The 14860-nt window shown below is 50.8% G+C and overlaps 2 protein-coding genes across 6 annotated transcripts in view; one reads left to right on the forward strand and one right to left on the reverse strand.

Annotated features, from left to right (window-relative positions):
* Positions 1 to 11516, forward strand: part of PITRM1 (pitrilysin metallopeptidase 1) — a 31494-nt gene extending 19978 nt beyond the window's left edge. The window contains exons 15-27 of one of the 2 annotated variants that reach the window (XM_030878320.2): positions 2879 to 2995; positions 4323 to 4455; positions 5183 to 5303; positions 5415 to 5491; positions 5730 to 5895; positions 6189 to 6289; positions 7572 to 7692; positions 7987 to 8043; positions 8484 to 8596; positions 9632 to 9757; positions 10553 to 10698; positions 10930 to 11032; positions 11115 to 11516. In XM_030878320.2, coding sequence (XP_030734180.2) covers positions 2879 to 2995; positions 4323 to 4455; positions 5183 to 5303; positions 5415 to 5491; positions 5730 to 5895; positions 6189 to 6289; positions 7572 to 7692; positions 7987 to 8043; positions 8484 to 8596; positions 9632 to 9757; positions 10553 to 10698; positions 10930 to 11032; positions 11115 to 11208 — 1475 coding nt within the window. In that variant the 3' untranslated portion in view covers positions 11209 to 11516. Of the gene's footprint in view, positions 1 to 2878; positions 2996 to 4322; positions 4456 to 5182; positions 5304 to 5414; positions 5492 to 5729; positions 5896 to 6188; positions 6290 to 7571; positions 7693 to 7986; positions 8044 to 8483; positions 8597 to 9631; positions 9758 to 10552; positions 10699 to 10929; positions 11033 to 11114 lie in introns of those variants that run through there. The other variant, XR_004043989.2, reaches the window with a different exon arrangement.
* Positions 11517 to 12130: 614 nt separating this feature from the next.
* Positions 12131 to 14860, reverse strand: part of PFKP (phosphofructokinase, platelet) — a 77953-nt gene continuing 75223 nt past the window's right edge. For all 4 annotated transcript variants that reach the window (XM_060293694.1, XM_060293693.1, XM_030878324.2 and 1 more), the window contains 2 exons: positions 12582 to 12684; positions 12131 to 12488 (listed from right to left, as the gene is read on the reverse strand). In XM_060293694.1, coding sequence (XP_060149677.1) covers positions 12341 to 12488; positions 12582 to 12684 — 251 coding nt within the window. In that variant the 3' untranslated portion in view covers positions 12131 to 12340. The remainder of the gene's footprint in view (positions 12489 to 12581; positions 12685 to 14860) is intronic.

Raw genomic sequence — 14860 nt, forward strand, 5'->3', positions numbered from 1 at the left:
CTCTCACAAGAGGGAGTAAGCGCATGTCCTTGTACTCTGCCATCTTGAACCAGTCTATTGTGAAATATTGAATATAGTTCCCTGTGCTATACAGTAGGACCTTGTTGTTTATCTATTTTATATATATATATAGTAGTGTGTATGCTAATCACAAACTCCTAATTTATCCCTCTTCCCTTTCCCTTTGGTAACCAGACGTTTGTTTTCTATGTGTGTCTGTTTTGTAAATAAGTTCATTTGTATCATATTTTAGATTGCACATATAAGTAATATCATGATACTTGTCTTTCTTTGTCTGACTTCACTTAATATGATAATCTCGAAGTCCATCCATGTTGCTACAAATGTCTTCCATAAATTTAACATGCTAATTGTGATTAATATGATAAACTTCTGCCTTGTGAGTGCCAATTGACAAGTTCCATCTTCCTTTTTTTTTAATTGAGGAATAACTGACATAATGTATTAGTTTCAGATGTACGACATACTGATATGATACATTTGTATATTGTGAGATGGTCATCACAATTAGTCTAGTTAACATCTGTCACCACATGTAGTTTTTTGTCTTGTGATGAGAACTTTTAAATTTTATCATCTTAGCAGTTTTCAAATCTCAATACAGTATTACTGACTTCAGTAACAGTGCTGTACATTACACCCTCAGGGCTTACTTAGAACTGCAAACTTGTAGCTTTGACCCCTTCATCCATTCCCCGCCCCCCCCCCCCCCCCCGCCCCACAACCACCAGTCTGTTCTCTGTATATATGAGCTTGCTTTTTTGTGTTTTTATTTTGTAGATTGCACCTATAAGTGAGTTCATAGGTATTTATTTTTCTCTATCTGACTTATTTCACTAAGCATAATACTCTCAAGGTTCATCCACATTGTTGCAAATTGCAGCATTTCCTCCTTTGTGACTGAGTAGTGTTCCACTGTGTGTGTGTATCACATCTTTTTTTACCCATTCATCCGTCAGTGGACATTTAGTTTGCTTCCATATCTTGGCTGTTGTAAATAGTACTGCTGTGAACATTGGTGTGCATATATCTTTTCAAATTAGTGTTTTTATTTTCTTCAGATAAATAACCAGGAGTAGGAGTGCTGGGTCATATGGTAGTTCTAGTTTTAATATTTTGAGGAACTGCCATACTGTTTTCCATAGTGGCTGTACCAATTTACATCCCCACGAGCAGTGCACAATGGTTCCCTTTTCTCCACATCCTCACCAACACTTGTTATCTCTTGTCTTTTTTATTATAGCTATTCTGACAGGTGTGAGGTGATGTCTCATGTGTTTTGATTTGCATTTCCCTGAAGAGTGATGTTGAGTACCTTTTCTTATAGCTGTTGGCCATCTGTGTGCTTCTTTGGAGAAATGCCTATTTAGGTCCTCAGCCCATTTTTTAATTGGATCGTTTGTATTTTGCTATTGAGTTCATTAAATATTTTGGATATTAGCCCCTTACCAGATAATATTTGATTTGCAAGTTTTCCCTCCTGCTGTGTACATGCCTTTTCATGTTGACAGATTCCTTTGCTGTCAGAAGCTTTTTAGTTTGATGTGGTCCCACCCATCTTCTGTCTGTGCTTATAGCCATTTGTGGCACAGAAGGTAATTCCATGCCTCAGCACAGACTGTGCGTTCCCTGAGTTGTCAGGCGTCTGGCCTGGCCGTGGAGGTACGTGTGAAGGGATGCAGGGCCTGGTTAAAGAGCGTGTTTCTGTCTTCCAGATCACTGCACAGTCCCTTAGGGAGGACACAGTGCTAGAGCATTTACTGTTAGGATAGTAAGTCTTGAGTGTGGACTTCAGTGCAAAGAATCAGTGAGTCAGGGTCCAATCTGGAGATGAACACCAATGAGAAGTGGGAACGGGAGATTAATTTATTGGAAACATCAGACAATCTTCCAGTTTGGGGGTCTGTGTGTATCGTGTGAAGGGCCGTGGCTGGACCGTTGGGAGCCTGTGTCTGGTGGAGGAGAGTGCTCGCAGCCTCTGCTGCCCTGATGCATTCCCCCCACAGAGGAGCAGCATCCAGACGGGAGCAGCTGAGCTGGGGCCGGTAGGTGTGTTCTCCAGGACAAGGACAGGAGGCCAAACGCAGAGAATGAGGAAGCGTCTGAGGGGTGGTGTTGGGGTGCTCTGCTTGACTGTGGGGAGACGGCCAGGTCGGGGGGCCTTGAAAGTGCAGGGGGTTCCTCAGAGCATGGGGAGCCAGGTCCTCGGGCTTCCACGGGGCACAGGTGGGTGCCTGGGAGCAGCTGCGCCGAAACCCCTCCGCGGGCCCGGGGACCCAGTGCTGGGGACTCGGGGAGGTAGGCGTGGGGGGTGAGGTGACAGCGGGAGCACTGACTTTACCCCGTGACGTCCCCCAGCTACAGCCTGGGGCCCCTCCCCATGGGCTGCCCAGTCTGTACAAAAGGGGCATCTACCCTCTGATCAGGCCCAGAAAATGTATTTTACCCATTTTTGTAATTTGTGAACTTTATGTAATTACAGAAGCATATTGCTGAGGTTTGTGAAAATGACATAAGAATAAACAAGCACAAAAGTTAGTAAGTTTCAATCCACTAGTTCAGTCTCTAGTAGAAAATTTTGGTTGGGGGCAGAGGGGAAACTGCTTGAGCAAACTGCTCCCCCCTTCCCCCAGCAAAATCGTTCTCTTAAATTGCTGAGAATGAGAATTAGGAAGAGAGCTGCCTGCCGAGCTGGTTATTATGCTTCTAAATCTGGTTTCCTGGGAAACCTGAACCCCAGTGCTGACAGGCTCCCCACACTTGGCATGGGAGAGGCTGAGTCTTAATGGAAGTTAATAAATAGCTGAACTGAGTAAGAGCTTCTGAGTATCATCCTGGATGTTTATTCCCCTCTTAGGTTTGGAATTACAGGCGCAGCAAAGCCAACCTCAGGACGCGTCGTGTCTGCCCGCGTTGAAGGTGTCGGACATCGAGCCCCGCATCCCGTTCACTGAGGTGGAGGTGGCTCTGGCAGGTCAGTGGGGGGTCTTGGTGCCCCGGCTGGGGTTTAGGCTGCGTCTCAGCGTCCACAGGGGGAGAGTCACCAGTGGGTGTCTTCATAGGACGTTCAAGCCCTGTTCCTAGTCCAGCTCAGCGATGGCAGATGTGGACTCGAGGGCCTGCGTGTGTTTTTCCCCGGGTGGGTCCGACAGGGCCGAGCTGCCTCTGGGGGCGGGGAGGCCTCAGGTTCCGCTGTGTGTGTGTTCATGCAGTTCTCAAGGGCACAGGCATGCTCTGGGCCCCTTGCCCACGCCCACTCCTTAGCCCAGCCGGGGTCCAGGGGCCCACAGCACTAGGTGTCGCATTGTGGGGCACGGAGGGGGTGGCAGCCGCTCCTTCCTGGCATCCCCCCACGTCTGCGCGCATCACTTGCTTCTGCTGGACACAGACATGCCCTGTGGTGCTGACACTTCTCCACATGGCTGTGATGTGACTTTGCTGCTCCTTCCCGAGCAGGTCTGACAACAGCCTTACACCTTCACTGGTTCCCGCGTCTAGTTTAGGATTCAGGCTGTGCGCGAGCATCCCTTTGACTTGTGTGACATGCCTGTTGTCGTCGTCCTGGGGCCCGTCCCGTTTACCACACCTGATGCATTCATTTGCGCATGTACATGAGGCCTCCTCTCCGGCCCAGGCTTCTGGGAAGTGGGGTTCATGTGCCACTGATCGTTTAACCCCCTCAGGTTAGGTTTATCAGTGAAGTTCATTGTGTTCAAGGAAGGAATCAGTGAAGTAATTTGTCGTCAGTAGATGCCTTAGATCCTCCGCTGGTTCAGGGCACTGCGCTTGGGATGTAAAAAGTAGAACACACAGTTGTGAGGGACCTGGGGCCACAGAGGCCTGGGGTGTCGAGCGTGGTGGGTTCCAGTGTGCTGTGGGTCATGAGGGTCCTCAGGTTTGGGGACAGGACTTGTTAGGGGGTGAGTTGCGTTTGGGGTGGGTGAAAGTGAGGTCACCTGTTGTGGGAGTGGCCTGCCAGAGTCCCTGCCGATACCCAGGAGGGTCTGGGTGCAGGCGGGGAGGGCGGCTGGACTGCAGCTGGACTGTGGGGTGTTTAGAAAACCCCAAGAACGTTCAAAGCGCAAGGATTACTTAGCGTTGAAGACTTTCAGCTTTTGTTGTAATGAAAGTCCAAGAGGGAAATTTGTCTCAATTATGGCAAATGAATAGTGTTTTTTTGCTAATATAAAATGTAAACCATCATCCTTGAAAAGCTTTAGCATTTAAAAAATATTAAATGATGGTTACATGGTTAAAACTTTACTGGTAAAAATTATAAAGAAGTGCCTTTGCTCCTGCAGCTGGGGACATACCCGTCCAGTACTGCACGCAGCCCACCAATGGCGTGGTCTACTTCAGAGCCTTCTCGAGTCTGAACACCCTGCCCGAGGAGCTCCGGCCCTATGTGCCCCTCTTCTGCAACGTCCTCACCAAGTAAGGGGCTCCTTCTGGGGCGGAGACACGCATTTATAGAACTCTGCACGTCATCTCATATTTATTAGTGGATGTTTTCTGTGTGTGTTGTTTCAGTGTATCAGTAATCAATTTTCAGTGAGTCATTTTAATTTTCAAATCCCGTAGTGTTACAGAAAGATGGATGGTGTATTTGTTGAGAATTTTCCTTATGGTAATCATACTTTCTTACTAAAATACAGTACATTAAAATATTTATAAATGTAGAGCACAAGGTATTACAGATATAGCTATATCTCAACAACTGAGTTCTTTTTAAGATTATGAAGAGATGATAATTTTCATCAGAAAATGTAAGCCTTTAACTATGACGTGTAGGCCTGGGGTCACCCCCGGAGGAGGTGAACCTTTCCCGAGTTCTCTGCCCTTTTATCAGTATGGCTCCCACCGCCTGCCCTTCCACGGCGGCGTGGATTCAGGAAAACTCAGTCATCGCCTCGGCTTGAATTAGTTCTTACATTAGGAACAGCGATTAGAAAGTTTCTTACAAAAGAAGTCGAAGTGACTTTCTTTTCTTAAGGCTCGTTCTTCACATTTCACCCCCAAGACTACCTGACCAGAGCGGCTGCAGCCTGCAGAGTTTGGGGGTGGGGGCGGGAGCAGCTGCTGGGCTGGCAGGCGGTGGTTGGGGGGACATGCTGCATGGGAACCCGGCCCTCCCCGGTGACTCCACGCTCTCCCTGCACAGGCTGGGCTGCGGTGCCCTCGACTACAGGGAGCTGGCCCAGCAGGTGGACCTGAAGACGGGGGGCCTGGCTGCCACCCCCCACGTGCTCCCTGACGACTCACACCTCGATACTTACGAGCAGGTAGCCGTTTCCTCAGCACAGGGTGGTGAGGGTTGGCTTCTCCTGCATCTTTTTTTCTTTTAAATTACATCATAATTAATTTCTTATTCTTTTTCTTCTGTCATGATTTAGGGTGTGCTCTTTTCATCTTTCTGCCTTGATAGAAACCTACCAGACATGATGCATCTGTGGAGTGAAATCTTTAACAAGTAAGTATTTGCAAAGACGTAAATCCCCAGACATGCCAGAGACCCAAGTCTGCCGGGTCCTGAGAGCGGAAGCTGCATGCCTTTGTTGGTTGTTGGTTTCTTTCCCCCTGTGACTCCTATGGACTCGTGACATCTCCAGGGGCGGTTTACATCATCTAAGAGCCTACACTTAGCAAATTTCCCTGCTGTTGAAGGGGGCATGGCTGGGTCTCATTTACTACCTTTTCTTTCTCTGCAGCCCCTGCTTTGAGGCCGAGGAGCACTTCCGAGTGCTGGTGAAGATGACAGCTCAGGAGCTGTCCAACGGGGTCCCCGACGCAGGCCACCTCTACGCGTCCATCAGGGCAGGCAGGATGCTGGCACCCGCGGGGGACCTGCAGGAGACCTTCGGGGGGATGGACCAGGTGACGCGCTCAGGGGCGGCTGGGTCTCCGGGGCTCGTAATAGATTGTTCGTGTCTCAGGAAGTCTCACTCAAACTGGCCAAGTTTCATGGGGAAAAAGTTTTTTCGCTCACCCTCCTCCTTCCAGCCTGCAGCCCCTCCCGCACCCCCCAGCCGAACAAGTACGCGTCCCCCACAAGCACAGAACCTGGCCCTGCCGCTGCCCCACCCCGTATCCCCGCGGGACCCCGTATCAGGGAAGTCTGGTCCAGGCCAAGGGCGCGTCTATCTCTACCTGTCAGTTCTCTGGCTTAGGTGAGGCTCATGAAGAGAATCGCAGAGATGACGGACATCAAGCCCATCCTGAGGAAGCTCCCGCACATCAGGAAGCATCTTTTGAACTGTGATAACTTCAGGTGGGGTTGCAGTTTGTTTCTAAGCAGAGACTCCATCCTCATCCTGTGTCACCACGTGTAGTTTTAGATGCTTTTTAGAAAACGCTTGGGAGACTACAGAACCGTTCTAGACTCCAGATGTTCTAACCATGAAAGAGCTGTTTTATACAGAATTTGAACAAGTGTCTTGGGAGGTGGGGAGTAGGGCAGGCTGCTTTAACCTGGAGCCACAGGTGGACTCCCTGCTGCACAATCAACAGCCGATGTTCCGTAAATGAGCCTCAGCGAGACCCCGCCGAGGTCCTCTTGCCCGAGGCCACGGTGAAAGCGCAGAGGTTCTTGTGAGAGTAATTGTGCACCAGTTTGGGGTGAACACCAGCCTCTGCACGTGGTCGGCCTTCAGCTCAGGTTGTGACACGAACGAGACTTAAAGGGGACGACAGCTGTTGGGGTGGCAGCACCCGCCTCACCACCAGCGCCGCTGCCTTAGATGAGCTTGCAGCTCCCTCCCTGGAACACGCCCCAGGACGTTGGCCCGGCAGTTCTTGGGAGTCACTAGCAGGCTCTCCCGGACCATCTGGGCAGCAGGAGGTTGGGGCCTCTGGCCAGCAGAGCTGGTGCCCAGTTAGTTCCTGGGCCGCCCGTGCACTCACGGCTGGAGTCTCAGGGAACTTAACCACGGGGACCTTCTCTGTTTCCTCCATGAAATAGTCCTTTGCAGGTTTAGGGCAAGGAAAGAGAGCATGTTTGCAAAGCAGTTGGTCTAGAGCCTAGAACACGTTGTCATAGTACCTGTTATTTCAACGAAAATAGACTTAGTATTTATGGCCAAAACCAGAAAGGATACAATTTGTCAGTATGTATGATGGTGTCTGTGATTCTGTAGAGTTCAGAAGAGCCACAGAGAAATGTTTTTGGGGAGCGTGGCAGTTCTTTGCCTAATGACCGGTTCATTCTGTTCCAGACAGTAATTACGTTTTCAGTCCTCTGATGCTGCAGCCCTGAAGGCACTGTTGGAGATCTAGTCTCTGCGTCCTCCTTGTTCTCAGGAGAGCACAGAGTTTAGCGGAGCTGGCTGCTTATTGTCTGTAACACACTGAGATAAGGGACAGGCTTTTTTGTACCTGGAAAACATGTGGTGAAGGAAGACGGCTGTAGTGTTGCCTTGTTTGGCTGCTCTTTTATTCGGTTTTTGTTTTTGAGCATTATTTTGTATGTGATTCATTTTTGTTTTAATTATGCAAAATGTAACATTTTTATTTTTCATAGTAATGGTTTTCTGCACATAGACTTTTTTAAACAGATGTTCCGTGAATGCTACTCCCCAGCAAATGTCTCAGGTGGAGAATTCGGTGGACAACTTCCTCAGGACCCTCAGCCGGAGTAAGAAGGAGCGGAAGCCTGCGCACCCACACGTGGTGGAGGTGAGGCTGTGCCCCCTGCCCGCCCGCCTGCCCGTGGGGCCAGGAACCCCAGTGAATCCAAACCCTGTAGTCTGGCCTTCGATGCTGTGCTCCCCTGTAGCCACTTGAGCCTTGCAGTGAAGTCTCCTGATTGGAGGACCACTTGGGCTGGGGATGCAGCAGCCTCAGAGCTTGAAGCCTTGAGCAGATGTGCCCTGACGCTTGTCGTGAGCTCTGTGCACTTCCTGGAACGTACCTTACCTGCCCACGTGAGCTTAGGTATTTACTCATTTCTCTGGGAAACTTTACTTTCAGAAACCTGCACCTAAGGGACCTGGCAGGCACTCCCCATTCACGAGGAAGCTGGTGACGGTGAGTCCCTTCTGCTTAATGCCCTGCCCGCTGCGCATCCGTGGGCCCTTCCGTCACCAGCTGGGCGGTGTCGGGTAGGACCGCTAGGTGCTGTCTGTGGACGCCTTGTGTTCAGTCCACCTGTGTTTAAACGTCACTGCCACATAGGGGTCACCTCCCCTCCTGTGCGCCCTGCTGCCCCTGAGCTCTGGTGGCTGGCCTGGCTTGTCCTTGGGGAGTGACCGAGCAAGATCACACACACTGCCCTGGGAATGGCGTGGCATGAGATGGTCCCAGGGGAGTCTGGGTTGGGGGTAGGATACCTCATTCAGCTGTGAGGTGAGGTGGTGCAGGACGAGGTCATCAGTGCCTGGCTGTTACATGTGGGGATGTGGCTGGGTACTCGGGTCACCTGCCCAGCTGGCCCCTGGGCCACACGTGGTGACGGCCTCTGCCCCTAGGACCCCACCTTCAAGCCCTGCCCGCTGAAGACGCACTTCCAGCTCCCGTTCCCGGTCAACTACGTAGCCGAGTGTATCCGGACTGCCCCGTACGCGGCCCCGGCCCACGCCAGGTGCGAGGGTGTGGGGCACCGCCGGGACGCTTAATGGTGGGTGCAGAGCAGGTGTGGAGCGCGGCGCTGCCGCCGGGCTCACGGGAAAGTGTGTCTGTGGGAAGTGTCATCACAGCTCCGCTTTTCCATCGGCTTGTTTCCGTGTTTACAGGAATCAGACACTCTGCCAGGCCATCAGGAGTAGGAACGTGTGTTTCAATGTTGAATAGAAAGATGTAGTTGAATAGAAAGATGTAGGTTCAGAAACAAAAACAAGAGGTACCTACTCCTGGGTGCTGGGATTATAGGTGTTTTTTCCATTCTTCTGTATTTTATAATTTCCCTTACGTAACAGAAATAAGTTTCTGAAAAAATGCGTGGAGGGTGGACCCCCCCATCCCTGTTGGGGATCAGGGCCTATCTGCATGGGGTCTCCACCCTCTCCTGGAGCCTCGGGTTCACTCCTCCACCCGCGTCCCCTCTGCCTGCGTCGACTGCTCTGTTGTAGAAAAGACCAGTCGGGGGGCTGGGGGGCATGAGTGGGCAAGGCCCCCGTCGGGTCGGCCTGGCTGCTGTCCTTCCGGAACCACCTCGGCTGTGCTGGGGCAGCAGCTGTCACTGCTTACGATGGAAGTCATGGGGACGTGGGACCCCTGATAGAAGCTCACGCTGTTGGAGTGTTTTCTGAGGGAGGGACGCCTCGTGTGTACACGCGTGAGTGCACAGCTGATGCAGGGGTTTAAGTAAGTGATGGGCCACACGTTCGCCTGCATCATGGAAACCACTCACTGCTAAACGTTCCGTGTGCCGCGGCAGGTCGAGCAGGAGGGACGTTCCTGTCCCACCCCTGTCACCCAAGCGTCTGAAAGTTCATCTTCCTCACGTTTTTCTCCTATTTTAAAATTTAAAAAGGGTCATGATGTATGTATCACTTTACTTGGTTCTAATTTTGTTCTCAGACACACTTGCCATTGTCTTGGGTTACTGTGTGTTATATATTTAGTACTGCCCTGCCAGCTGTGTTGTTTTTAACTCAGGTTTTTTTCATCTTTTCAGTCTCAAGATTCTGGCACGCTTGATGACAGCTAAATTCTTGCACACGGAAATTCGAGAAAAAGGCGGTGCTTATGGTGGAGGCGCCAGACTCAGCTACGGCGGGATCTTCACGCTCTACTCGTACAGGTGAGTCGGGCCGTCTGGCCCCAGTGTTCTCACACGCGGAGTGAACTTCAGAAAAACGCTTCGCCTGTCGTCGCTGGGCCGGCGTGTAACCCCACCCAGCAAGGTCGTTTAGGCTGCAGGCCTTAGGGACAGCGGGAGGGGACAGAAAATAGCTCTGGGGTTTGGTAACCAGGGTGTGTAAGGAGATGACCTGGAAGCTCTCCGGGGCTGGGCTAGGTCTTCAGGCCCAGACTGTTCCGCCCTTTTACGTCTCTGTTCTGTGGCCCTGCTGCCTCTCTGGCACGTCCGAGATGGAGGGTTTCTCTCTGGCCCCGACTGCTTCATGTCCCGTGACATGGACTGATGTGGTCATGCGGGGGCTGCGGGTCTTGAGGGACATGAAAAATGAGGCGTTTCCCACAAGATGCCCTCAGGACATGCACGTGAGAATGAGGGGCCTTGGAGCTCTTTCTGTTCAGGGGAGGACCCCGGAAACTCGCCTCTGAGGTGATCATTGCGCCGTCTGGGTGCATGTTATGAGCGTCTTCTGTTCCTTCCGGCCGGTCCCCCGGCTCTCCTGTCCTGGGTCACAGTGGTGTAGTCAGTGATCAGGTGGCGAAGTGCGGGTGACAGGTGAGGTCTGCACGGAGAGTGTCGGTGGCTTGTGTGGCCACATGTTAATTTCCAGAGTGCTGGGTTGTCTGGACTGTTAAAACAGCATTAACAACCCCGAAGCATGGAAGAACTGAAGTCATGCCTGGGTGTCCCCTATACTTTTTCTGCCAAACATGTGAGTCTGACTCCTTGGGTCTCCAGGGACCCGCATTCCACGGAGACGCTGCAGTCCTTCCTGAAGGCCGTCGACTGGGCCAAGTCTGGGAGGTTCACGCAGCAGGACATCAATGAGGCAAAGCTCTCTGTCTTCGCCGCCGTGGACGCTCCGGTGGCTCCTTCAGACAAAGGTATCTGGCGTAGGTAACGTGCCTCGAGCCGTGGTGTCAACAGCCGGGACCCCACGCTGCTCCCCGGGCTCGCGCCCTCCCAGCCTCCACGAGACCGTGCGTCTCAGCCAAGTCGGGAGGAGAGCGTGCTGCGGGCGCGTGACGGGCAGCGGTGTGACCTTTGGTGGAAACAGGCTGTAAAGGGCCAAGGTGGCCACATGCCCCTCCATCATATCGCTTGTGCTCACTCAGGCCTGGACTGCTTCCTGTATGGCCTCTCAGATGAGGCGAAGCAGGCGCACCGCGAGCAGCTCTTCGCTGTCAGCCACGAAGATCTGGTTGACGTGAGCAACAGGTGAGTAGGGGCCAGGTGGTTTAGTGCCCACACCCTGCGCCCCCTGCTGCTGCCTGGGTGACCCCCACCCATCCACCTGCAGGTACCTGGGCGCCGGGAGGAGCACACATGGCATGGCTCTGCTCGGACCAGACAATGAGAGCATCGCCAAGGACCCGTCGTGGATAGTTAGATAGCAGATGACCCTGACTCCATGGGACTTGGCCCAGCCTTAGGCCTCCTGACACTGAGCTCTGTGCTTTTCTGACCTTTATTATTTTTTTGCAAAACTCTTGATCATATGTATATGTGATCATATATATGTATTTATCATTCTTATGATTTTGCCTGGCAAGTCAGACGAAAACTCTTGTCTTGAAGAAGGAAATAAGTGCCAGAGATGCACAGATTATAGTTTTTAAGACTTTCTAATGCTATGAATGCTTATTTTACCTGTTAATCCTAGAACATGTATTTTAAAAATAAAAGGTGACTGACCTACCTATGATTTATAGTCATTATTATTTTAAATCACTTTTTGTTAAAGCAGTTTTTAGGGCCTTTATGGAAATGCACGAGCAAAGGGACAGAGGTGTCCCGATGTCTGCTCTCCACTCACCCTGGCGGCGGGGCTGCACCAAGGCCGCGGCTGCGGTGGACAGGCCTGGAGGACGTGGGGCTGGGGAACACCATCAACTCTGACTCCGGGATCTGACTCCTCCACCCCGTCAGGCTGTCGGACAGAAAGGAAACTGCCGGCCCTGCCTTGAAAGGAACTGAATCCCCTCCTCCGCCTCCTGCAGGTGCACAGCAGGGGCAGACTCAGCTCATGTCTAAAGACTCAGGTGCGCATCCACCCCTGCCCCCCTCCCCCCGGGGGGTATCACCTTACCTGGCGCCCTGGTCCAGGGCCCTCCCGGTGCACTTGGTGAGTCACCCACGCGCCTGCCAGTCAAGAGTGCCACCTCTTTCCTCCGGGTGCCTCTGTCCTTGCCTGTCTCCTGGCTCCCCAGTTCTCTAGAAAACATGTGCCTGTATCTGCCGACAAAACCCTGAGAGCCACTCACACCCTGAGGTTTTCAACTCCCACTTAGAAAACAAAGAAACCGGGCACTGTGGTTGGCTTTTAGCAAACATTTAATTCTGCAAACATTTAATTCTGCGGGAGCCACAGTTTGTGAAGCAGGACACACAAGACGGCACAGCTGACACCCCGTGCCGGGGGCCAGGGGACGGGGAAGGTGGGCCGCGCTCAGGGTTCACTTGGACGATGCTCACGTAAAGTGCTCATAAATAACTTAAACGTTACAAAATGGGCAGGTGGGGCGTCTAGATGGTGGCAGGCTCCTCGGGCCCACGAGGCTGCATGGGCTCCAGCTGGCCCGCGTCCGACACCTCGAAGCTGGCCTTGTACTTGGCCAGGATCTTCATGAGGGGCCGCAGCTTCAGCCACCACTGCTCCTTGGGGATCCTGTGCCTGTGGGAGGGGGAGGGGCAGCTGAGCAGGGCCTGGGCCCCCCACCCAGCAGGCCTCCCTCCCGCTCCTTCCCACAGGGCCCCGTGCACTTACACGAAGTCCGTCTCCTCCTTCAGCTCGGCCACGGGCTGGAAGAGCAGGTTTCTTTTGCTTATTCCCAGCACACAGACGGAATCGTCACTTACAAATCTTTTTCCTATAAGACAGAAAAATGATGTAAGAAAATGAGGGGGTGAAGTCAAGGTATCGACACAAATAACCAACGTCTGGAGTGAAGGGAGGACGAAGTGCTGCGGGCACTGAAAAGAAGAGGGTATTACAAAGATTTTCATGCTAAATTTTCTGAAAATTTAGATAAATTTAGAACTTCGTGGAAGATAAAAGACAGATTCAAGGAACAGACACCAGCAGGTCTATAAACACTGAAGAAATTCAGCTGTCAGCTTTCCCTGCACAGAAAGCAGAGCTGGGATGCAGGTAGAGGTTTAGCAAACATCCAAAAATCAAAACAAAACTTGCCTTAGAAATGCTCTGCCCGGGGAATCCCCCCACCCCAGCCTCTTAGATGCTAAAACAAGGCTGCCCACCCCCACCACAATGGACAGAGCGGATGGGGCCAGCCTGCAATGAGAAGAGCATGCACAGCCGGGGGTGTCAGGGGCGCACCCCAGGAAGGCGAGGTGGCCTTAGCACTAGCAAGTCGGCTGAAGGAAGTTCAAGTGACCGTCTCATTCGACGCAAGTGTTATTATCATAGCCTTCACAACTGAAAAACTACTTAACATCAGAGGTATCCAGTAACTATTAAAGACCATCAGCAAATAGTAAGTTGCAGAAAGAAAGACTTCAGTTAAATATTAGTAAGAATTCTCAGTCATGAAACATTGAAGGCGTTCCTTGTGCCATTAGGGTCGAGAACAAGACAGGAGTTCTGCTGTCACTATGTCAGGATTTCTCTGGAGGGAACACAAACACCCACAAAAAGTATCAAGGAAAAAACTAAAAGGTTGTATACAGATGCCATATGTGTGGATAATAAGAACCAAAAAACTATCTACAAATTACTAGAATTGAGTGTGTAGAAAGTTACAGATTGCAAAAATCAGTGTACAAAAATGAGTTGTTTCTGTACACCAGCTATAAGAAACTAATACCATTTGCAATAATATATTTTTTTAATAAATTTATTTATTTTTGGCTGCATTGGGCCTTCATTGCTGCTCGCAGGCTTTCCCTAGTTGTGGTGAGCGGGGGCTACTCTTTGTTGTGGCACGTGGGCTTCTCATTGCGGTGGCTTCTGTTGTTGCAAAGCACAATGCTGTAGGCGCACGGGCTCAGTAGTCGTGGTGCACAGGCTTAGTTGCTCCGCAGCATGTGGGAACTTCCCAGACCAGGGATTGAACCCGTGTCCCCTGCATTGGTAGGGGGATTCTTAACCACTGCACCACCAGGGAAGTCCCATACAATAATTTATTTTTAAAATCACTAAGTCAGGAATAAACTTATCAAAAGATATGCAAGATCTTTATGTAAAACGATGCTTTAATAAGATAACAAAAGGCCTAAATATATGGAGATTAAATGTTCATGAGTTAGCAGTTCAATACTTTAAAAATGTCAGTTCTTCCTCCAAATGATTTGTTATTTAAATGTAACCACCACCACCCCCAAAACAAAAAATCCAACAGAATTGATGGACCTTGACACAAAGGGCCAGGAATAGCCAAAACTGGAAGAAGGCCCAGGTAGGACTTGCCCTACTAGATATTAGTAATTGTTCACAAAACTGGAACATTGACACAGATCGGTAACTGAATGCCAAAACATCAACCTAACAATCCAAAAATAGTGCCTTAAGTTTTTGGATACCTGGTCTATGATGGAGTTTATATTGCAGGGTAGGGGGAAAAAACGGATTTTTCAATGACTGGCACGCAAATAACTGTACACATGGAAAATATTACACCTTAAACTGCATATCAGTTCAAGTGGATTAGATAGCTAAATGTAAAAGGTGAATATTTTAGTAACACAAAAAGCTCAAATTTTCAAGGACAAAGTTAAAAAAATTGGGTACATTAAGATGAAGAGCACTTGGGACTTCCCTGGTGGTCCAGTGGTAGAGAATCCGCCTTCCAATGCAGGGGACATGGGTTCGATCCCTGGTTGGGGAACTAGGTTCCCACACGCCACAGGGCAGCTAAGCCCAGGCGCCACAACTTCCGAGCTTGTGCCGCGTGCCGCAAACTACAGCCCACGCACCCTGGAACCCACATGCCACAACTAGAAAGAAGCCCGCATGCCACAACGAGAGATCCCATGTGCCGCAGCTAAGACCCAGTGTGGCCAAAATTAAAAATAAAATGAATGTTA

This window comes from Globicephala melas, chromosome 2, assembly GCF_963455315.2.
Source record: "Globicephala melas chromosome 2, mGloMel1.2, whole genome shotgun sequence".
In the NCBI taxonomy this organism is placed as follows: Eukaryota; Metazoa; Chordata; class Mammalia; order Artiodactyla; family Delphinidae; genus Globicephala; species Globicephala melas.